Raw genomic sequence first — 22,169 nt, forward strand, 5'->3', positions numbered from 1 at the left:
GGGGTTAATCACAGAAACCCATTAGCATTTTCCCGTCTGCCTCGCTCTAGTGCAGGGTGGCGTTTGAAAATGGAGAATGAGCACGCCAGCCTTTGAAGTGTTCCTCTGGTGGTTTAAAAACAGGGCTGTCTTTCACTCTCTGACTGTCAGTGCCTGGCCGAGAGCTCTCTCTCTGAGCCTGCCATCACCATGCATGGCCGTGCTGCTGCAGTAATGAGTCAGGCAATTTCAAGGGCACCCACGGCTGCCATCTCCCCTGTGGCTTGCCTCAGTCTGCTCTCTTTTCCTCCAGCAGCTCCATCTTTCCTTCTGTCTCTCTGTGAATTTTTTTTTTCATTTACTTAGTTGTGTTTCTCGGTAATCTTCTCATTTCTAAAATATGGGCTTTATTGAGTACCTCATAGCTGGTTCTTCTGAGAAAACCAGTTCCCAGCTCTCCACCCTTCTGTTTTTCAAACATCCACCCCAGACAAATTAGTTTGTCCATCTTAGCGGTTGGTCGTGGTATTGTGGCAGAGGGGCTTCATTCGTGCAGAAATGGAGCCACAGGGAAAGAGAGAACAGTCATGTTCTGTTAGGGAACTGGGAGAGGTGGTAGCTCATCCTGTCCTCATTACTGATAGCACTGATGATGCTTGAGGCAGAACAGAGCCAGGCAGCATGTTTACTTCAGCCCAAGCTGTTGGTAGATTAGCGGATAAACATCTGCATTGATTGGAAGAAAGCGAGCTGGTGCAGCCTCCATCACACAAAACATTTTGTATTGTTTAGATCATTACTTTGGCCTGCGCCAAGTGAGTCAGATGTCTCTGCATCTGTTGTTCTTTTAAAATGTTTATGCATGCCTTCTGCAAAGAGTTGATTTTGTGACTTGCCATATGTTTACTAGTCATTTCTCCTTTCAGTAGAGGGCAGGACGCATACAGGTAAAAGCTGTTTGCCTAGCTGCAATATGTAGCTGTTAAAGACTGTTCTGAACCGTGTTTTTAGGCTAACATGATTTAAAATGCATCAGGCTTAACAGGTGTCTCCTAAACAACCGTTGTTACAGTTACAACCTTTCAAATGACTTCATATTACCAAGTACACCCTGCCTCGTCGCAGAAAGCTGAGGACATCTTAGGAAGCCCCTGAACCATAAAGATATCTATTAGATGAAATGTTTTTGGTTAGGTTTTAAGGGTATTTGCAAACATGACTGCCAGTGCTTTCTGTTAAAGGAAAAACAGGTGATGTTTCATTTCAAAACATGGGGAAAATTAATCTAAGAAAACTAGACTTGCATACATAAAAACAAAGGCTTGTTTATGACAGTTTGTCTCATCAGCCTTCATGATCTTGTAACTGACATGCCACTATCCTGATGTCATGTATTCAGTTTCTATGTAATTTTGCAGTTGCTGTCATGTCAAAGAGTTTTCACCGTCCTGTGAAAAACAAAGTATACCTTTCATGCTTCCACAGGAATTAAAAAGGTAAGTAGCGACCAGATGCTACAAGTGTGGGCTCCCCCTATAAAAGCAGAAGTTTTTGCAGTTTGCTGGTCTGAAGCATTCGGCTGTTTCCTAACAAAGTGTCAAGGTGGAAAAAGCACCTTGGAAAAGTGAAAAAGACATCAGCAGTGATCTTAGATAAGTAATTGTTGATGCCCATCAGTCCAGGAAAGGTTGCCAAGTGCATCACTCTACAGTGAGACATTATTCATAAGTGGAAAGCATTCAAGAGAGTTTCTAATCTTCCTCACAGTGGACATCCCAACAGACCCTCTCTAAGAGAACTGTGCATAATGAATACCCTCAAACCTAAATGAACTAAAGCAACGTAAAGGACAGTGGGGACAAAAGGGTGGTACTAATACTGTATATAAAAAAACAGATATCAGTGTTGCATAGCCTTCAGTATGACTATAAAGTCACAGTAATGCTATGGTAACAAACATCACTCTCGTAAAGGTGTGTTGTGTTGCAGAACTGTGCTAAACTTAGAAAGCTGCTGGGGAAAAACTGCCATCTGAGTCCATATGTTTGCTTAGCAACATCGTAAATTATATAGCCTCAAATCACTTCTTCTGAGAAGATGTGTTCTGTAGAAGTGGGTTTCATCAGAGATGCACAAACTCCCACATGTTAACTCTAGTCAGATGATTCATTGGAGCTGAATGCATGACATCTGTAGTTGCACGTCTACCTGTCAGCTAGTGAAACCTGAAGATCACGAGGGCTTGAGAGTGCTGGAACTGGCCTGACAGGCCAGAGAGTAAGACGGAGGATGACCAAAGACATGTGGTTTATGTGTCATCTTGGTGAATGAAAGGAGAAACGCTGTTCTTAAAGTTTTGCAGCTTTAAGTGAGGCTTAATGCTGAGCCCCCAGCCTCCTTAACGCAAGGCAGATCACCAGGGAGAGCAGCCTGCACACCAGTAGCACTGCAATGAAGATTACATTAAAAATAAAAGCCCTGACAGTGGAGGGTGTTGTATGAACTCCCTTAGAAATGGAATAGGCTTTAAAACACATTGAAGAAAATGGTTTTGGGCATAGACAATTACAGATTTTGGTAGATGTTAAAAATGCATGAGTGGTGAGCGATCTGAGGAGTTATACTGTGGCTTTGCTGCATTTAGTTTTGTCTGTCAGTTTGGCATTTGGGTGGATGTGAACTGCTGTTCCCTGTCACTGCTGCCATGAGACTCTGAGCCCTGAGTTGATTAGCTTGGGAATTAAGACAGATTACAGGCCATTGTTCTCTGGGGTCTGGGTAGGGCTGGACGGGGGCAGTAATCTCTTGTAATTCCCCGTGTTCGTGATTTGCTGCCGATGATTTAATTTGACTTGCTGCTGATAGGAGTCCTCATTTTCAGCTCTCAGGCACTCAGACTCCTCCCTTGAGCTTACCAGTTGCTGGGAAGAAGAGAGAAGGAACTTGTAGATGTTCACCTTTTAAATGCCTCCTTTGTCTAAACGAGAGAGTCGAGCTGTGTTGGTGTTTACCTAAAAACCCTTGGTTCTCACTACAGACCAGGTGCATAGGGGCAGGGCATGACTGACAGCAAGGCAAGTGCTGGGAAAGCTTTCACATGACCAGTCTCGTGCTAACTGTGGGATTAGTTAATGTTGTTAACTGAAGCAACAGTTCGTTGCTAAACATTAGTGTAAGTTTTAGTTGTGAGACAAATATTCAAAAACAAATGTCTTGCTTTAATTATCATTATGAAATGTAACCGCAACAGAATAATGACACAGTCAGCATTTATATTGGTTTCCTATTACCCTCACATTTACTGTAAATATGATTTCCAACTTGTCATTAAGAACTTATTGTGCAACCAAAAACAGAGGGATGGCACCTTTTGTTTTGCCTTTAGTAGTGTAGGAAGTCATGGGTTGAAGTAACCGATTGATCTACAGGGTGGGCCATTTATATGGATACACCGTAATAAAATGGGAATGGCTGGTGATATTAAATTCCTGCTTGTGGCACATTAGTATATGTGAGGGGGCAAACTCCTCAAGATGGGTGGTGACCATGGTGGCCATTTAGAAGTCGGCCATCTTGGATACGACTTTTGTTTTTTCAATAGGAAGAGGGCCATGTGACACATCAAAACTTATTGGTAATGTCACAAGAAAAACAATGGTGTGCTTGGTTTCAACGTAACTTTATTCTTTCATGAGTTATTTACAAGTTTCTGACCACTTATAAAAATGTGTTCAATGTTCTACCCATTATGTTGGATTGTCAATGCAACCCTCTTCTCCCACTCTTCACACACTGATAGCAACACTGCAGGAGAAATGCCAGCACAGGCATCCCGTATCCGTAGTTTCAGGTGCTGCACATCTCGTATCTTCACCCCATAGACAATTGCCTTCAGATGACCCCAAAGATAAAAGTCTAAGGGGGTCAGATCGGGAGACCTTGGGGGCCATTCAACTGGCCCACGACGACCAATCCACTTTCCAGGAAACTGTTTATCTAGGAATGCTCGGACCTGGCACCCATAATGTGGTGGTGCACCATCTTGCTGGAAAAACTCAGAGAACGTGCCAGCTTCAGTGCATGTAGCAATTTCAAATATCCAGTGGCCTTGAGGTTTCCATTGATGAAGAATGGACCCACTATCGTTGTTCCCCATATACCACACCAAACCATCACTTTTGTTGTTCCAACAGTCTTGAAGGGATCCATCCAATGTGGGTTAGTGTCAGACCAATAGCGGTGGTTTTGTTTGTTAACGTCACCATTCACATAAAAGTTTGCCTCATCACTGAACAAAATCTTCTGTGTGAACTGCGGGTCCTGTTCCAATTTTTGTTTTGCCCATTCTGCAAATTCTGTGCACCGATCTGGGTCATCCTCGTTGAGATGCTGCAGTAGCTGGAGTTTGTAAGGGTGCCATTTGTGAGTAGCTAATATCCGCCGAAAGGATGTTCGACTAATGCCACTCTCCAATGACATGCAGCGAGTGCTACGCTGTGAGCTGTTGCTGAATGAAGCTAGGACAGCCACTGATGTTTCTTCATTAGTGACAGTTTTCTTACATCCACATTTTGGCAAATCCAACACTGAACCAGTTTCATGACACTTAGCAAGCAGTTTGTTGACTGTAGCATGGGAGATGGGTGGTCTCGTAGGGTGTCTGGCATTGAAATCTGCTGCAATGACCCGGTTACTGCGTTCACCAGATATCAACACAATTTCGATCCGCTCCTCACATGTTAACCTCTTCAACATGTCAATGGCTGTGAAAAAAAAGAGAAACTTGTAAAGAACTCATGAAAGAATAAAGTTACGTTGAAACCAAGCACACCATTGTTTTTATTGTGACATTACCAATAAGTTTGATGTGTCACATGGCCCTCTTCCTATTGAAAAAAACAAAAGTTGTATCCAAGATGGCCGACTTCTAAATGGCCACCATGGTCACCACCCATCTTGAGAAGTTTGCCCCCTCACATATACTAATGTGCCACAAACAGGACTTTAATATCACCAACCATTCCCATTTTTATTACGGTGTATCCATATAAATGGCCCACCCTGTATATCAATCGGTTAACACTGGATCAATCAGAGGGCTCAACTTTATGATTTTTCTACTTTTTACAAGTAGATAACGATAACAAATTTACCTGAATAGTAAAGTAAAAGTCATAAGCGACAAATTACTGTCATGTTGTTGTGTAGTTGTGTGAATCAGTCAGTCTACAGATTTGGAAAGATTGCACTCTATCTAGGTAAGTCAACTCAGAATGTCTTAATTAACACTCCAGGTGTCTTCAAAAGTTTGGTGTAGGTGTAGGAACCGTTCACAAAATGGTGTTGGCTGGACAGTTCGGCCAACGGCCAGCAATAGCACAAAGAATTAATGTGCAACTTCACCTCACAATTGAAACGGAAATTGGCCTCTTTAATAATTGATACCTCAATTAGAAACTTAAACACCCTCATTGCTAAAGTGATACATGGCCAGTTCAGGTTTCTGTGGCCACGAATTCTTAGACTTTGTTCATTTATTATAATGCATTACAAGGTTCAAGCTAATTAGTGGGGAGAAGCCAGTTCTATTGTACCCACTCACCCTATTCCCTGTACTCGCTCTTAGTCTGCACCGTTAGCAGGCACTTCCTCCCGTAGCAGCTGTTTACAATTTAACCATTTAGCCCACGCTTTTATCCATAGTGTCTTATAATAATGCCAGCTGTAAACACAAGTGAGCAGTCTTCATAAAGGCACATGCTGTGAGACAGTTTAAAAGTGTGAAAAGTGTTACAAATTTAATCAGAAAAAAATCAAAGAAGAACATACTTCTAATCTGCAGTATCATCTATTACAAAAGTTCCCCTTTGAAATCCACAATTTTTACAATCAAAAGCTCATCCAAAAAAGCATTAGAGGTAGTAGTGTTTGGAAATATTGCTTAATTCATTGTAATCTTAGTGTGTGCCCACAGTAAACTAAGTGGAGAAGTATCCTTTTCTTTTTTTTTTCTTTTTTTTTTTTCTTTTGGCTTATTTACAGTAACACTTCAGTAAAACTTTAGACGCTAAAACACGGCAGTTTGAACCTCTGGAAGGGTGCATTTTTTTGTAGAAGCACCCGAGCTCTCAGTATTATTCTGTTCTAATTATTCTAATCTTATAGCATTTTAAATGCTTGCTTCAAAGATGGGGACCAAGTCTGCAACTGTCAGCTTTTGCTTTGCAGTTGAACAGGCTTTGTTGGAAATTACACACAATCTCTTTGCAATAATGTTCCAATTATCAGTGACAAATGAGCAACAATCGCAAATCAGTTGCTGTCTACATAAGCATAAATTCATATAGACTACATGTGCAATCATTTCAAAAGTAGTCGCTCAGAAGTTGAGGGTGTCGTATTCTCAACCTCTGTGCAACTATTTGGTTGCTACAACTACTTGCAACAGTTGCAGAATGCGAAGAAATTAAATGTGTTCGCCAGGCAACCACCTGACTGAGCCATAAGTGTACTGATTTTTAAATGTTGTTGTTAGTCTTTCTTGTTAACAGTTTGAACAGCATACTTTGTGTGGCCTCCATTTCTTTCCAGAGGTAAGCGTGTTCTTTCTCATCCTGTTTATATTCCTGCTGATAGCGTTTTGTCTGAAGACCTGTGTGGGTTGAAACTGGTCATTACTGCCCAACGTGGCATGCATTAACTGTAAACAGCTTTTTTTTTTTTTTTTTTTTTTTTAATCCCACTCTGTGCATGAGCAGTCTCCTGAAATTAGTTTTTTAAAATGATGATTCAGGCATATGTTATCAGGAGATTTAAAACCATACAAAACCCACTTGAGGCTATACTTATAATTTAAACAACAGTACTGCCTCTCTAACCCAAAACCAGTGTGTTGCTTTACTGTGTGACTTGACAAAAGAGGTGTGTATCCCAAATATTTATTTGATGTCAAGGAACTGACTGAAAGAGAAGCAGGCGCATACTTTATTTGGTCAGATAGAGCTGTTTATGAGCTGTAGCCTGCGTAGTGCATATGCACCAGCTACAGCAGAATAGCTTCCAGCTGCAGTCATGCCGTAAAGATGAACTAGAGGCAAACAAATCTGTTTGTTATCCCTGCCGTGTGGCACTGGCTGGCATATAACCACATCATGTTTTTTCACAAGGTGATTTGTGCGACTGACACATACTACATGGGTTTTATATTAACAACATGCGGACTGTTAGAGGTCTGACTAATCCTAAGAAGCTTTTTCTAAAAGATGACACAAGCCTGTATGCGGTTGTGGTGGAAATCTGCTGGCAGTCGTGCAGATCCAAGGGTTATTTTCAGGGTTTGTTTACGAAGTGTAACCAAAGGGTGAAGTCGTTCTGCGGCAGAAGAGAGATGATGGTGTTAGAAGGGAATGCAGAAAGTCAGTGCAGTGTTGATAAACCTGCACAAGTTGTAGTTCAAGTCAAAATATGAGATGAGTAGGTTTATCAAGAATCACTCCCTGAGTAGATTGTATTTAAGAAAAAGAAAAAAACAAAACTGCTGTACAATTGTAATGACATGCGTCTTTTAGCTGTATTTAGAGTAGGTCATGACAGGCCCACTTGATGTGTGGGCAGCAAAAATTGGGCTGCATCCTAGACGGGTTAACCAGTAAGTCATAAGGGTTACTGGTTAGCTTGTCGTAGACGTGATTGTGTCATGGTTGTAGATCAACACATATTCAACCTTATTGATCCTTTGATCTAAGCTCAGTGAAAACATTGCTAATAATTTTGTGGTCTAAATTGACCAGACCTCCCTCTCCCCGGCCACCTCCTCCAGCTCTTCCAGGCAGACACCAAGGCATTCCCAAGCCAATCAAGGGATCTATTTTCAACATGTCCTGGGTCTGCCCCAGGGCATCCAGAACACCCCGCTTAGGTCACACGTGGGAGACATCCTAGTGAGATGTTGTAATCACTTCAGCTAGCTTGTTTCAAATCACCACTTTTTCATCATATAGCAATTTATGTGGCGTAGTCCTTGAAGCTATGTTGTCAGGGAAGAGCTCTAGGGGTCCAGTGCAGTATGGCCTTGGCACTCCAATCAGTGGTTTTATGATGTGTGGTTTAAAAAAAAAAGAAGAAGAAAAAAAAAAGGTGGCAGTAAATGAAAATCCTGTTACTTAAAAATAAACAAGATAATTGGAGAAGTTAGTTGTAAAACGTTATTTACATTAGCACAAATGCTAGTCAGCTGTTGTAGCAGCTTGTACTTTCAAAAGTGTAAAGATCTCTTCACTACTAGATCCAGCTTCCAAACAACACTGCAAAATAAATCGGCATTAAAAATGATCCCCTTCTTTGGAAATAATTTTAGAAGGCTCATGTGAGAAGCTAGGAGTTTGTTTTGGACTTTATTTCATTTCACATGCATAAAAGAAGCGCCATTTTATGTTTTTTTGTTGTTGTTTTTTTTGTTGTTGTTTTTTTATCCGCTGCCTGCGGAGATGATGTATAGCTCTCTCAAAGATTAGCATCTTGCTCTTGACAGCATTGATTGATAGTGCTTCAGAGAGAGACTAACTGGTTGCTGCACTGGAAATTATTCTGAAGTCTCACATTAGGCTTATAAGTCTTTAAACTTGGCTGTCTGTCAAATACATTTCCAACTCCAGTTGTATTAAAAAAGAAAAAGAAGAAAAAAAAAGGTGTATGTCTTGAACTCCTGTTTGGCACTCAGGAGAGGACACGCTTTAAAAGCCTCAGGGCTGAAGGTGAAGCAGCGAGGAGCTCTGAGCTGCTGAGTGACTTTATACAAGCAGCAGGCTCTCTCTTATCGGTCAACACCTCTCCGATTTCCACTTTAAGGCCAAGAGAATCCCCCTGTTCCTCTTTAATGGCTTGTCCTGCAATGTGTACATTATCAGGCATAACACTGATGACTCTGAGATCTGTTTGCCTCTCTTAAAACCCTGAGACATCGACCTACTTTACAGCCCCGATAAAGCCATGCACCTCCTTTGTAGACCTTTGTCAACACTTCAGACGTCATTAATCTTTTTCATTTGAAGGATTAATCTGTTAGAACTGACTGGCAGAATAGTTTTTTTTTTTTTCTTTCTTTCTTAGCATTTCGTGTTTAGACTAATACATTTGCATGCTCTGTGCCCTTCCTCGCTCGAGGAAGTGGAACAGCAGCCTCTGAGCATTCATCATTTACATGACGTGCCCTATATTCAGAGGACTGGCGGAAGCCGCCAGCATCAGTGCTTTCCCAGAGTTCATTGCTTTTACTATATGTTGCCGGTAGGAAAAAAAATGGTGGTGGTGGGGTCATTCTTGACAAACCCAGGGTCACCGCAGACGAGAACAGCTCCCATCATGCGGATGTTTCTATAGTTAACTTCTAAAATTGTAATGCTATATTTATCTAATTAAGGCAATGAATTTACTTGCTGTAAACATGTTTATGTTTAGTCCTATGAGAGAGTTGCACATGTACTGTGCAGGCCGTTCTCATCTCAGGGCACCTCTGTCTCACTAGAGCAGATGCTGCAAGTGAATAGTGTGTCTGTCCTCCAGAGCCAGGCTTGTTCAGTCAGCTCAGCTGGCCTCGGCCTGCTCTGCTGGCTGATCTCAGGCTGCAGGGACGTACTCGTCCCCCCCAGAGAGGCTGTAGGCGCTGCTGATGCTAGAGGAAACAAGGCACTGGAATGTAAGGCACAGCTTGAGCTCAGTTTGATGTCTTGGAAGAAGTACGTCAGAGTTTGCAGCCTGAGACAGCGTTTTAGTTGTCCTGCTCTCTGTATCAGTTTACAAGTTTTTGTTTTTGGTTACTATCTGTGCCAGAGGAGGCTGCAGACTGCTGTCACACTGGGCAGGTGAAACATTTGAGATCCCTTGGCAAACAGTTTCAGCATGACTTTGAACACAGTTCCAGTAAATGCACCATTATAGTTTTTATCCAAGGAAATGATGACCTGCATAATGGAGAAGGAAACATTTAAGCATACACAATGTGTCGCATTCCCAGAGGTCATGGGTTTGCATTTTTAAATTGCACAGGCTGGCACTTTTAGAGAAGAAAACTGCATCAGAGATGTCAAAATATATATTTTTAAAGTTTTCCACCCCAGAACACACAGTACATATCATAGCAGGTATTTCTGCAGCGGTGACATCAGCCGTTGCAGTTTGCTTGTGGATCTCTGCTGTTAGCTCCTTCACTGCAGCCTGTGTCAGTGTCTTCAGACTGCCCTCAGTTTGGCATCAAGCGCTGTAAAGGGCCCTCACATTGCACAGCCAGGACCGCGCACGGGCGAGTCAGCGTCAGAACAACTTGCAGATCAGTTCCACGTAGCTTTTTCCCATCAAACCAAGATCTATACAGAATAAAAAGGTGGCTGGACAGCTTTGGTCTTGTCACCCTACATCACCAGTACCATACAGACACAAGTCATATAGTAATATACTAAACTTTTATATATTTAGTTAATCATCTTCTTGAGTCTCAAAGATGGGTCATTACCAGTTGAAATTCCTTAATGACTTGTATATTCTAGATGACACACATATATCAATGAGCCACAACATTAACACCAGCTTCCTAACAGTGACCACGATTAAGTAACCCAGGTGGTGTGGTGCTTCCTGCTCGGGGAGGCTGTTACCCCCATGTGCTGGTGTGCTGCTGTGTTTAGTTTCAGATTTACATCTGCAGTAAGTATCAGGACCCCAAGGTTCCCCAGCAAGGGACCCTGTTTGTGCTTTTTAATGGCTGATCAGCGTACCTTACTGCCCAAACATTTTAGGCACGACTTCCTTTTTTTTTTTTTTTTTTAATATCCAGACTGATAGTTTTGATCACACAGTATGTTTTTTGTTTCTTTTGGGTCTTTTAATATATTGAGTATAGGAACAAGATATTTCAGTCCTGTTCTAAAAGCTAAATTGCCACAGGCCCATAAAGCTCACGGACAGACTGTGATGACTGCAGTTTGTTCACCGCTCTGTTATTGGCTGACGTCCTATTTACCCACACTGTCTGCTACCTGACAGAATTACACCCTGGGCTCGATGAAGGTTATGCCAAACCGCCCTCCTGAAAGTCACTTTGCAGCACTTTCAGTTAGCGAGGCCTGCGCTGGGGTGTGTGCCCATTGCCTTGCAATAAACAAATGAAAAGGATCCCAGTGTAATTAGAGCCCAAAAAGCATATTGGCTCTGCATTCTGTGAATCTTCCAGGAAGAATATGAATTCCAAGTTTTCATTATTTATTTTTTTTCCTTGTCACTATGTGTGAATGAAATAACTGGAAGCTCCTCTTGTCTGTGTGTGAGAGGAAGTTCTTCATCCTGTGAGCTTTTTATTATTCATGCTGCGACACTGCGCGACTGCATGTTGTTTTGTTCGCCTCTTTGTCGAGTCTAGCAATAATGCTCTGTAAATCCGAGCTACAGAACGGAAATTTTGAGGAATTTTAAGGCTTGTTTACATTTTTTGTTTTTTGTGGAAAACGTGCAAATAGTTTAGACTGTTGTGCGGTATAGACTATTCTATATTATTTGATTTACTTCTATGTATCTGCCCAGGAGCTGCTAATATGACAGGAAAGTAAGAGGACGAAGGGAATGACAGCAGGATGAAATGAGTTTTAGATTTATAATCCCCAAGCTGTGACCCCCATTTCCTGCAGCTCGACGTCCTGGGGAAAATGTCATGTCAGACTTGTGTTGGCCAGATTCGATGGACAGGAAAGAGACGCCTCCACAGAGAACACACAAATACTCACACACACACCTGCACAGGCCATCTTTTTCTGTAGGTACCCGTGTACAAGCTCTTTCCGGTTTCCATTTGATATCATCTCATAAAATCTTCATCTGAAGGACAGTTTCTGCTTTTGGAAGATCAAAAAGGATTAAGTAATTGCACATTTGATTCAAGGCCTTGAATTAAAATGTTTTCACCAAGGTTGTGGGGTTTTGGTTTTTTTTGGGTTTTTTTGTTTTGTTTTTTTGTATATTTATTTAGAAGGATTCAACAGATGTGGAGTTTCCTGTTTGTACATCCATCTAAACGCTGTGACAGCAGCAACAGTTAAAGCTGCCCTTCCCTGACCGGTCAGTCAGCGTGCAGCAGATAAGTGGTGGAGCATTTATTTATTTATTTATTTTATTCTGTCAGTGCCGGTCTATCTCAATGTGTGGGAGTGGCCTTTGACCCGCTGCAGACAAACGCGTAGCGATGAGGCAGAGAGCCTGCTGAGCCTGCCGCACTCCGATCATTAACATGGAGAGTCACACTCCCCCTCTGCACCATCCATTGTTTTCTGTTCCTGTCCTTGGTAAGAAACATGCTTCATTTCCCCAGCCCACATTTGCTTCTTTTAGTTGCAACTCATAACAAAGGTCAGAAATTTTCTGCTAAATGGATTCTTATTCATTTTTCCTGTCCCGTCGTAGGAAAAAATACTCGAATCAGTAATTTTTTATTTATTTTTTTCCCTGTCAGACAGGCTTGGATGGTAGTGAGGAGTGACGGTTGTTTTATTAGCCTCTCTAAGCTGACAGTTCCATTTGCTGGATTTTTGCTGCAGTTGGTGTTCAAAGGAAGTGACACTTAGTGGATCACAGAGAAGGGGGCACACAGGTTACTCAAGCAGATACACCAGGCAGCGGGAAAGCTTAACTTGGGGGCCTTGAAATAAATGAGGCTTTTGGCTGTGTCCTTTGATTCAGTTTAGTTTTAATTTCCCCTGAATCAAAGCAGTTGGTGCTAGTGATGCACTGATGGTGCAGTTCTGGGCAGATACTAATGCTGATGCTTAAATAACTGTTAACCAATGCAGATGCATGCTCTTTTTTGTTGTTTTTTGTTGTTTGTTTACCCTTATTTGCCAGGGAATTAAAAGCAATTATATTATAAAAAAAAATAACTGAACATTTTTAAAGCCTGTCTTTGGCAACAGAATGGCACCAAATATGTTCTTTCAGTCAACAAGGTCAGTGTTATTACCAATATATGTCCAGCTTGCCCAATATCGTAATTCAATTAATTTTTCAAAACTGTGACCCTTCTTCATCTTCTCATGTTAAGAGGTGTTAAGCGTCTCAAGATAATTCCTCCTTGTTATTTTGGATTTGTTTAGTGTCTGGTGTTGTTTTATCCCTGTTTTAACATCCTGCAAAGAATGTGTGATTTTTCCAGGTCCATTGTGCCCTAATTCTTTTAAAGAAAAATGTCTGTTTTTTTAGTATATAGATATTGTTGCTCACACTAGCAACACGGGTTAGTCCTTTCCCTGCTTGCATGGGGATCATTGCTTATTCAATTTTTGTGGAAATGTGTCTGCATGAGACATTTCTGGGCTTGTTTTTGGACGGCTTTTATCTCAGTTCATCAGTCAGATCATTGTTTTTGATGCAGGTGATTTGTCTACTGATGTCTGTGCTTAAGGGATTGCATCAGCTAAAATGCCTTTATCCAAAAACCTGAAACACTGGTGTTGTTGGCAAGTGAAACCTGCTTAAAAACTCTGCACCGTTCGTGACAATGGACATCCCAGCCATTTCCCGCAGAGCCAATTGCCTTAGGGAGACTTGGAGGTGGCTGAGCAGTGCAGGTTCTGCCAGCATGTGTCTGACTAGAGATGAGACCCAGTTTTTGTCTGACAGAGCCCAGTGTCTCCAGAGATTTCAGTTTATTTCTTTTATATCTCACTCTCCGTCTGGATTGTTTGTTTAAGCTGCAGCTTAAATCTTTGCTGCCTCATACCCAATCAAAAGCGATTTCTTACGCAAATAACACAATTTAAATACAGTATCACAGAGTTGGAAAAATACTGGTCTGCTAACATGATTAGCATTAGTTCAATGTGACTGATGGTGTTTTTGAGACTTTACCGGAAGCAAGCAGAAGCTGATTGGTTTAAATGGAAAGGGAAATCTTTCAAATACGTTTCACAATTGAGTTAAGCTCAACAGTTCTTTCATATTGAAGTCCAATTACTAGTCGCTGATCTGTGTTTTGTTGTCTGTGTTGCAGAGGGAGATGAAGGAGCAGCTGGCCACCCTGCAGGACAGTGAGAGGGGACACACTGAGGCCCTGCAGCTTTTGCAGAGACAACTCACCGAGACCAAGGTACTGTGACGGTTCTCCTTTATAAAAACAAAAAAACAAGAGTTTCAACTACAGGTAATTTCCATGATCCATATCATTCATAAAGCCTTTTTAAAATAGTGATAATTTGGCATTCAAAAATTCCAAAAAGAAATTCAGTTTGCAATGATATTAACAAGAAATGCACCTTGAACCACGAATCATGGTTTTTCTGGATTTAAAAAAAGGAAATTACTAAGATAAAGTAATTGTTGTAGCACTAAATATCACTCCACCTGCTGAAGCACGTAGGTTTATCTGTTAGAAGATAAGAATATCTGCATTTTTTTTAAGGTGTTGGAATTATTATCATTTTTTTTTTTTTTAAGACAAAGTGCCTTTGCTGCCTTTTTTCCTTTCAGAATAGTAAACAAAATATGTTCAGTGAAAATGCAACTCACACTTTTTTATTAGCTTTTTTTCCCCCACTCAGTTACCCTTTAGTTAAAATCATACATATACAGCTAGATCAGAGGAAATGTCTGAGCAACTACTTACAGTTGAGAAGTAGGAGCATTTTGGCATGTTTGCTTAAAAAAATCAGTTTTCAATTAGGGTCAATAAATGGCTTGCTAAGAATGAGATTTTAGGCTTGTTTATTGTTTTCTGGCATTTTCAAAGACGAAACAATTAATCCGGAAAAAGTAACTAATTAGGATAATAGCTTGAAGAAGCAAATCCCCAAACATGTCAGTTTGAAAAGACTTCAAAGATACTTAGAGAAGCAAGAAATCTTGTTTCCATTTTAGACATCCAAATTGACACAGTAAAACTTCCTCATTACAAGCAGCACAAGAAATGAAAGGGAAAGCTCTGGGTAGTATGTGCACTTTTTCAGCCACTGATCATGCATCTTTCCTTCTTACCGCTTCGACTGACAGTTAAGTTCCAATGCATAAACTGGTTTATTGAGTGACTGTTTAATCTAGACACCATGTTTTAATCAGGGAGCTGTGAACATCTGCTCAATATGTCAGTCTTTTGACCTCTCACACACACCGCTCCTCTCTCCTATAACTGATATTGACCAGGTAAGGAGCTCTGACTGTGTTGCCGCCGTCAGCATTATTTGTTATTCAGGGAGTACATTTGTCTTCTCTCTCGTTTTTGTATGCACTGTCTGCCACCACACAACTCACCTCAGTGTCCGAGACCTGCCAGAGCGAGCCTGGCCTGTCTATTTCATCGCTCTAACTGCTACGTGCAGGCCTTTTATCTGCCCCGCCTTCTCTTTGGAAGTGAGCTGATTTCATTAGATTTACATCCATTTGTACAGAGTGCTCTGCCTGGAAGAGGGCTGCACTGTGACTATATCGATCTCTGATGCATTTAGGGAGCTGACAATGAAATGTCTCCTTGCATTGCTTATTTGTTTTGTTGAAAGAGAGGTTGCAACCGCAGTAGTGTAGCTGGCAGCGTTCACCTCGTGTGGGTGTAGTCTCCATCGCAGCAAAGAGAATCCATGCAGAGCAAAGTCATGAAACTTAACAGTTGTGCAGTTTAAGTCTAAATGAAGGCCAAGTTTAAGGATTGGTGTGGTCCAGTGCATGAGTCCTGCATACACATGGATTAATGTAAGCTCATTGTGTTACTGCATTTCTTCACATGTCAGTTGCATTAACATTAAACCTTTCTGCCATCTTAGTCTTGGTACCAACACAGAGGAACAATCCCTCCAGCAGGTCGGCCTTTACCTATATGTGGCTCCAATTTTGATACCTTGGCTCACGTTTGCTGCGGAGGGTCTCCACGTGAAGGACCGACATTCTCATTCACACGCCCGCCGGGGATTCTCTTGATAATCACTTGCTCCCAGGAAAGGTATCCAGCCTGCTGTCTCCAAGGGCTGCAAAACAGCCATCACAGACATCGCAGCCTGCTGGGCCAAAACAGCAAACACGTCAGTGTGACTGATACCTGGGCTGCTGCAGTCCTCCTCCTCACCATCAGTTTTCAACTCTTAACTAGGTAGGAGGGCTGTGTTGGAGCTCACTTTAATGCCACAGCACTCAGAGTCATGTTAACAGGTTCTCACAGGCAGACTAAGAATACCTGCCCCTCGCCTGTGAAAAGCCCCAGAGAGACATGCCTGCTGTTTAAAGAGGATTGATTGAATTTTCAGGCGAGCGTAATTTACAAAAAAAAAAAAGAGCCAGATGATAGTTCCAAAACCCAGCTCGTCCTGTAAAGATCAGAGGAAATTCTGATCAGGCAAAATATTCATCGAAGCCTCTTAGAGACGACTTTCATCTGAAATTCTTTTTTGGATTGCTCTGAGGTCATTAAATTTCTCTAATTCTGAATTGCTCTGTGATGGGCAGATGTTTGGATTTCTTTTCAGTCAGTGTGCAAACACAAGTTCAATTTTTTTCCATTAAAATGATGACTATTTGAAAAATAAAAGTTTTAATGAAATCATGCTCAGAAGTTTCAAACTGAAATCTCTCCCCTCGTCTCAGTGCAATTTCTGGGTTTTACGTCACATCCCTTTGTTCTGCCTCTCTGACACTCCAGCTGCTAACACTCAGATGATTAATTCTCTTTGATGTCCATCTTCTCATTCTTCCTGTTAAGCTACAAATCATTTTCTCCAGTTCTTCCAATCTGCCATTCTCTGTCAACTGCTCGGTTCACTCAATGACTGTCTGCAGTAGCCTCTCCACCGATCTCGCGGTCGGTCGACTTCCTCCACAAGATGTCCTTTGTGACCTCCTCCTGGTCATCTGTTGGGGTTATTTCTATTAGTGTGTGCTCCTGTTTCTCCTCATCACAGTAATATAAAACAGACCTGTTTGTTTCCTCCCTGTGAGGTTGTACACATGCTCTCAGAGAGCCACTTAAAATCAATACATGTACAAGCTGAATCAATGAATGGCTGTTAATGCAATATTAACACAATTTAGAGTACTGTGTAAGCCCTTGAATTATTGACCCATGTCTAATTAAGAGTTAGACTGTTGTGACTGAATCCCTCACTAACTACAGTATGAAGTCTGCTTCACAATCCTGTAATGACATTTTCAAATAGCCCAGCCAAGAGGGGTTTAATTTTCCCACCGTCTTTTGCTTTTCAGTCCTCGGCCAAGAGTCTGCGGGCAACTATCGGTGACGCATTTGAGCGCCTTCATCGATTCCTGCGCGAGCGTCAGAAGAGCATGCTGGAGGAGCTGGAGATGGACACGGCCCGCAAACTGTCCGACATTGAGCATAAGATCCAGCGCTACAGTCAACAGCTGAGAGATGTCAAGGAGGGCATCCAGATATTGCAGGAGCGCCTGAATGAGACAGGGCGACACGACTTCCTGGAGGGTGTAGCAGTCACATCTGAGAGGTGCTTCTTTTTTTTCCTTTTTTTCCCCTCTGTCTCGCACTCAAAATGTATTGTAGTGCAGTAAGAAAATACGAGAGAGGATTCAGGTATATGGAAGTAGTATCTCAGAACATGCCAAATGTGTGTTCTGCTTGTGCTGACGTTCAGGAGAAAGTACAGATTTGAGTAACAGCAGTGGCTAATCCCAGAGCAGATGGAGCATTAGCGCTGCAATAAACCAGCTGTAATGTTTAATCTGGGAGTGGCGCTTGAGTATGATTTAATTGAACAGTTTAATATCTTTAAATTGTCTTGATAAGGTTGACTATAGAGTTGGCAAAGCTTTAATTAACTCAAGGATGCCTTAAATTTAGAGTTTGGTACAAATGTGGTGTCAAATGAGAGCTGGCCAATACTGTTTTGTTTAGATTTTTATGAGCTGGAAACAGTCCCGGGAACTGAAGAGGGCATGAAATGAAGCGTTTGAAGCACTGAAAATCCAACATGGGCACATATCGAATGAAGGGACTGGCACAACTCCCTCAACCTTTTATTGGGTTCGTTTTGGAACAGGCTATGTCAAAATGTTGAGCAGCAATGTTGTTTGATGTGGGGGAATAAAAGGTATTGTAGTGAGTCTAAATGATGACAGTATATTATATAATCCTGATGTATTTTTAAAAAGGTAGAGGTAAGAGCTATTTTGGCACCAGTTTTGAAAATAAAAAACATTAAAAACATTATTAGGAGATGTATACAGTCATAAGAAAGCCAAGTTGGTCTTAATTTAGAGGTCACATCGTCAATTGTTAATGTGGACACAGAAGATGAAGGAACAAAAATACTAACAAAAAGAGAAACGAAGAACAGAAATGATGTTGGTCTCCCCAGTAGGAGTATAGCCATGAGGCTCATGATGGCCTGGCACCTTACAAAGGTCTTTGTTTTTTTCTGTCATGTAGTTTTGTTACATGAGCTACATGTGGCTTCAATAAAGAACGTACTAGACCACCAACACATTACAACAGCAGAAGCTCAACCATGGAAAGCCATGTCATGAAGCTCCCAGCGCACAGTTTTTGTTCTCCTGTTAATGCCAGAGGAGGATTGGAGCTCTGCACTGTGCGCCTTTCCCCTGTAACTTTGTGGTCTGCCTTTTCGTGGCTGAGTTTTGCTGTATTTCCTAAAACCTTCCACTTTACAATAGCACCACTTACAGATGATCATCAAATATCTAGACATCTAGAAATTTCATGAACTGACTTGTTGTAACAGTGGCGTTCTATTACAGTACTACTGTGGAATTCAATGAGCTTGTTAGAGCGACCCATTCTTTCAGTGTTTCAGTGCTACGTGGTTAGGTTTATACACCTTTAACAACAGGAATGAAAACACCTGAACTGAAAGATTAAAAGGAGAGTCACGTAATACTTCTGTCCTAACATTTTGTCCTGTACTTTAGACTAAATCAGTGTAAGCGGGCAAATTGTCAGTCAATCCATCTTTATTATAGACTCAAATGGTCCAAACAAGAAAATCATCATTTTAATACAGAAAGACAAACTGTATCAGTTTGTTCATACTTGAGTTAACAAGTTTATATTTGTTAGACCGACAATAATTTCATTATCAGAAACATTGAGCCTGTAAATAATTTATAAAGGAGATTTCTTAAGATACTTGCACTGATCCATCTCAGTCTCTTTTGTAATAATATCATGGTATCGTTTTGTGGTACTTGAAGTCTCCCTAAACACCCTTTCCTCTGGTTTGACTAAGTGTGAAGTGTGCAAAATTCAGAGGTGTACAATGGGCTCTACGTAAAGAAATTGTCACTTTGTCCATACATGTAGTTGTGTATGTAAAAGGCTGTTTGTTTGTGCACACATCACTTGGCATTCGCTAGAAATATTTTCTTCAGATTAAAGTGCAAAAGTGTTCTTAAAATATAAGATGTGGTCATGGTTTAAAAAAAGCCCCCATCTGCATTGATCTGGAGATGAATTGAAACATGCTGTTCTTGTAAATGCAGATCCAGCAGCACTTCTGTGACCCGTACCATCTCTCTGCAAGCTTACAGTCATTTCTTTTATGGCTTACAGTAGCTACTTGACCCAAATCACCTTGTGATCAGATAACAGAAGAAAAAAGTTTGCGCTCTCAATTTCAAGATGAGTCACAGAAATATTTCTGTGGGATAAAGAAAGAGGAACTCAAGATCTTAGATGTCGAAAACACACGTCAAATCTTGTTTTGACACAGGAGGAAGAAGAATTAGCACATTGACATAGGTTGCCTTAAAAAATAGCATTTGAATAGAAGAGCTCAAAAGCGTAGGAAAGTCCCATGAAGATTTCACACTGTTAACCAACTCACTCGATTGCTTGCCTGATCTCTGAACTTCATGTAAGTGCTCTGAGTGATTCGTGTAGAGGTCCGTATTGACTGTGTACTGTGATTATTATTTTTATTTATTTATTTTTTATCCCTGTGCCTTGAGATTCATGAAGTAGTTTGTCAGTTGCTTAATGGCATATTTAAAACACACAAAGTAGATTTATTACTCGAGGGGTCAATGTTGTGGTCTGAACACCACAGGCAGTGTTATTAAGGGCGGGGGGAAAGCAGCAAATTGGATTTGGACTGTTATTGATCTCTCTTTCTGACTCAGGATCAAGGGGAAGATTCATGAGACCAACCTAACGTATGAGGACTTCCCGACATCAAAGTACATGGGTCCGTTACAGTATACAATATGGAAATCACTCTTCCAGGACATTTCACCAGGTACGATGGGTGCCTTCAAATCCTTAGTCTTGTCTTAATTTCAGTTTGAATGAGTCTGTTCTTATTGTCATTATGTGGGAATTTCCAAAAACAAAATGCTGCTGTTTTCACTGTTTGAACACATTTTACTGTTTCGCTAACTCATTCAGGCTTATATATGTAAAAATGTGTAGAAATGATTTAAGTAGGCTGAAGGTACTTTAAATAACTTAACTGTTGTCGATCCCACCTTATGCTATATCTACACCAGGGAAATGCAACCTGACAAAAATGATTGCAACTGTGTGCAATGAACTTGGAAAAGGTTGACCTATTGCCTTTAAAAGTTGTTGCTTGAAAGATGGGAACCAGGTCTGCATCTTCAAAGCAACTTTGGTATCAAGGCAGCAAAAAATTTAATGTCTGTTATTGATTTGGGCCAAGTTGGCATTATTATATTATATTATATTATATTATATTATTATGATGATTGTCTGTCAACAGAAATCACAACTCTGATTTTCAGCTGTGCTTTTTAAGTCTTCATTGTGTGAAGACGATCTGTGCAATTGCATCCCTGCAGGTACTTGCAGTTAGTCACTGAATGCAAATACCAGGTAACCAGAAATTATTTTCCTAGTTACAAGGACGTTGGCATCCTATTTTTAATCTAGTGTGACTGACCCAAAGGAGGTGGACAGTTTAGGCCAGATGGTGATGAAGAAGAGCTTTACTAGCCAACCTGCTCGTTAGTCTCTGGACATGGGAAGATACAAGCTGAACAACTAATGGCATAAGAATAACTATTACTCCTGCGCTAAAAGCACTAAAAGCCTGAAGCAAACTGTGCTGTGTGTCCAAGGTGTTTCAAAACTGAGCCAATGCAACGTAGCTTAGAATTATAATGAGATTGTACACAATAAGAGTGGGATTTTGGGGTTTTTTTTTTGTATATTTTGACATTTGATGTGCATTTCAAACTCAAGTATGATCTTAAATTTTATGTAAAGTAAAAAGATCTCAAAGTTTTAAATGAGCCTTGCTTATATGTAGATGTACCCAGCCATGTTAGTAAATATACAGGTGTTAAAGGAGTGAATACTCACTTTTGAAAAATGTTGCTTGCTTTTAGTGCCGCTCCCACATCCTACCACTAAATGAGTCTAGACAGTGGCTAGCTTAGCTTCTCAGATACAGTGGAAGTAAACAGCTTGTCTTGCTTTGTGCATAACTGAAAAAAATCCATCTAGCAGCCCCTCTAAAGCTCTCATTTACATTGCATGTTTGTTAAATCAGTTTAAAAGCAGCACTTTGTTTTCTGTGTGGCTGTCTGTTCCTGTTTTAAAGCTTTTTTGGCCTGTTTGACTTTGTGCTAAGACTTTAAAACCACAAATTGCCGGTTATACTTTATTTGTCCATATTAAACAGACAAGACTTTACATGTTAATCAGAGAAATTAAAAGAGCTGGCTTCTGGCTTTGGTGGTGTTTGGACACAGCCATACTTACTCTTTTCACCCGGTTTCTAGCTGTTGTGTTTATATTTTACCCAAGGATATTAGAAAGGAATTAATCATCTCAACTAACCTGGATAGAAAACAAGTAACCACATCTTCCATAGAAGATGGAGCCTAGAATAGGTTGATAATCTAATTTTCTTCACAAATATAGAGTGTTGGAAGATCCAGCATTAATATTTCTGGGAAGCTTTTGAGCTTCTTTCTCGTCTGTAATCGAACCTGCAGGTTGGTAATGTCCTTCTGTGTTTGCGGTCCTGAGAGGAGCTCTACCATCTCTGCCCTACAGTCATCACTCACTCAGAGGAGATTATTTAAAAAACTGTGCTGAGGATTTATTTTATTTTATTTTTTTACTCCCTCAATCAATTCTCTCATTTCAGCCCGTTGCTGGCTGAGTGGAGGCCGGGCACTTTCTTGGCCTCCCTTGACTGCCTGCCAAATGGAACAATTGGTTA

The 22,169-nt window shown here is 40.9% G+C and overlaps 1 protein-coding gene across 1 annotated transcript in view; it reads left to right on the forward strand.

Moving 5' to 3' along the window:
• trim62.1 (tripartite motif containing 62, tandem duplicate 1) overlaps positions 1 to 22,169 on the forward strand; it is a 35,299-nt gene that overhangs the window by 7,821 nt on the left and 5,309 nt on the right. Inside the window, exons 3-5 of the mRNA XM_085406809.1 lie at positions 14,006 to 14,101; positions 17,194 to 17,450; positions 20,101 to 20,216. Coding sequence (XP_085262935.1) covers positions 14,006 to 14,101; positions 17,194 to 17,450; positions 20,101 to 20,216 — 469 coding nt within the window. The remainder of the gene's footprint in view (positions 1 to 14,005; positions 14,102 to 17,193; positions 17,451 to 20,100; positions 20,217 to 22,169) is intronic.

This window comes from Rhamphochromis longiceps, linkage group LG5, assembly GCF_057381845.1.
Source record: "Rhamphochromis longiceps isolate RC_006_pf linkage group LG5, R_longiceps_female_GT1.1, whole genome shotgun sequence".
Lineage (NCBI taxonomy): Eukaryota > Metazoa > Chordata > Actinopteri > Cichliformes > Cichlidae > Rhamphochromis > Rhamphochromis longiceps.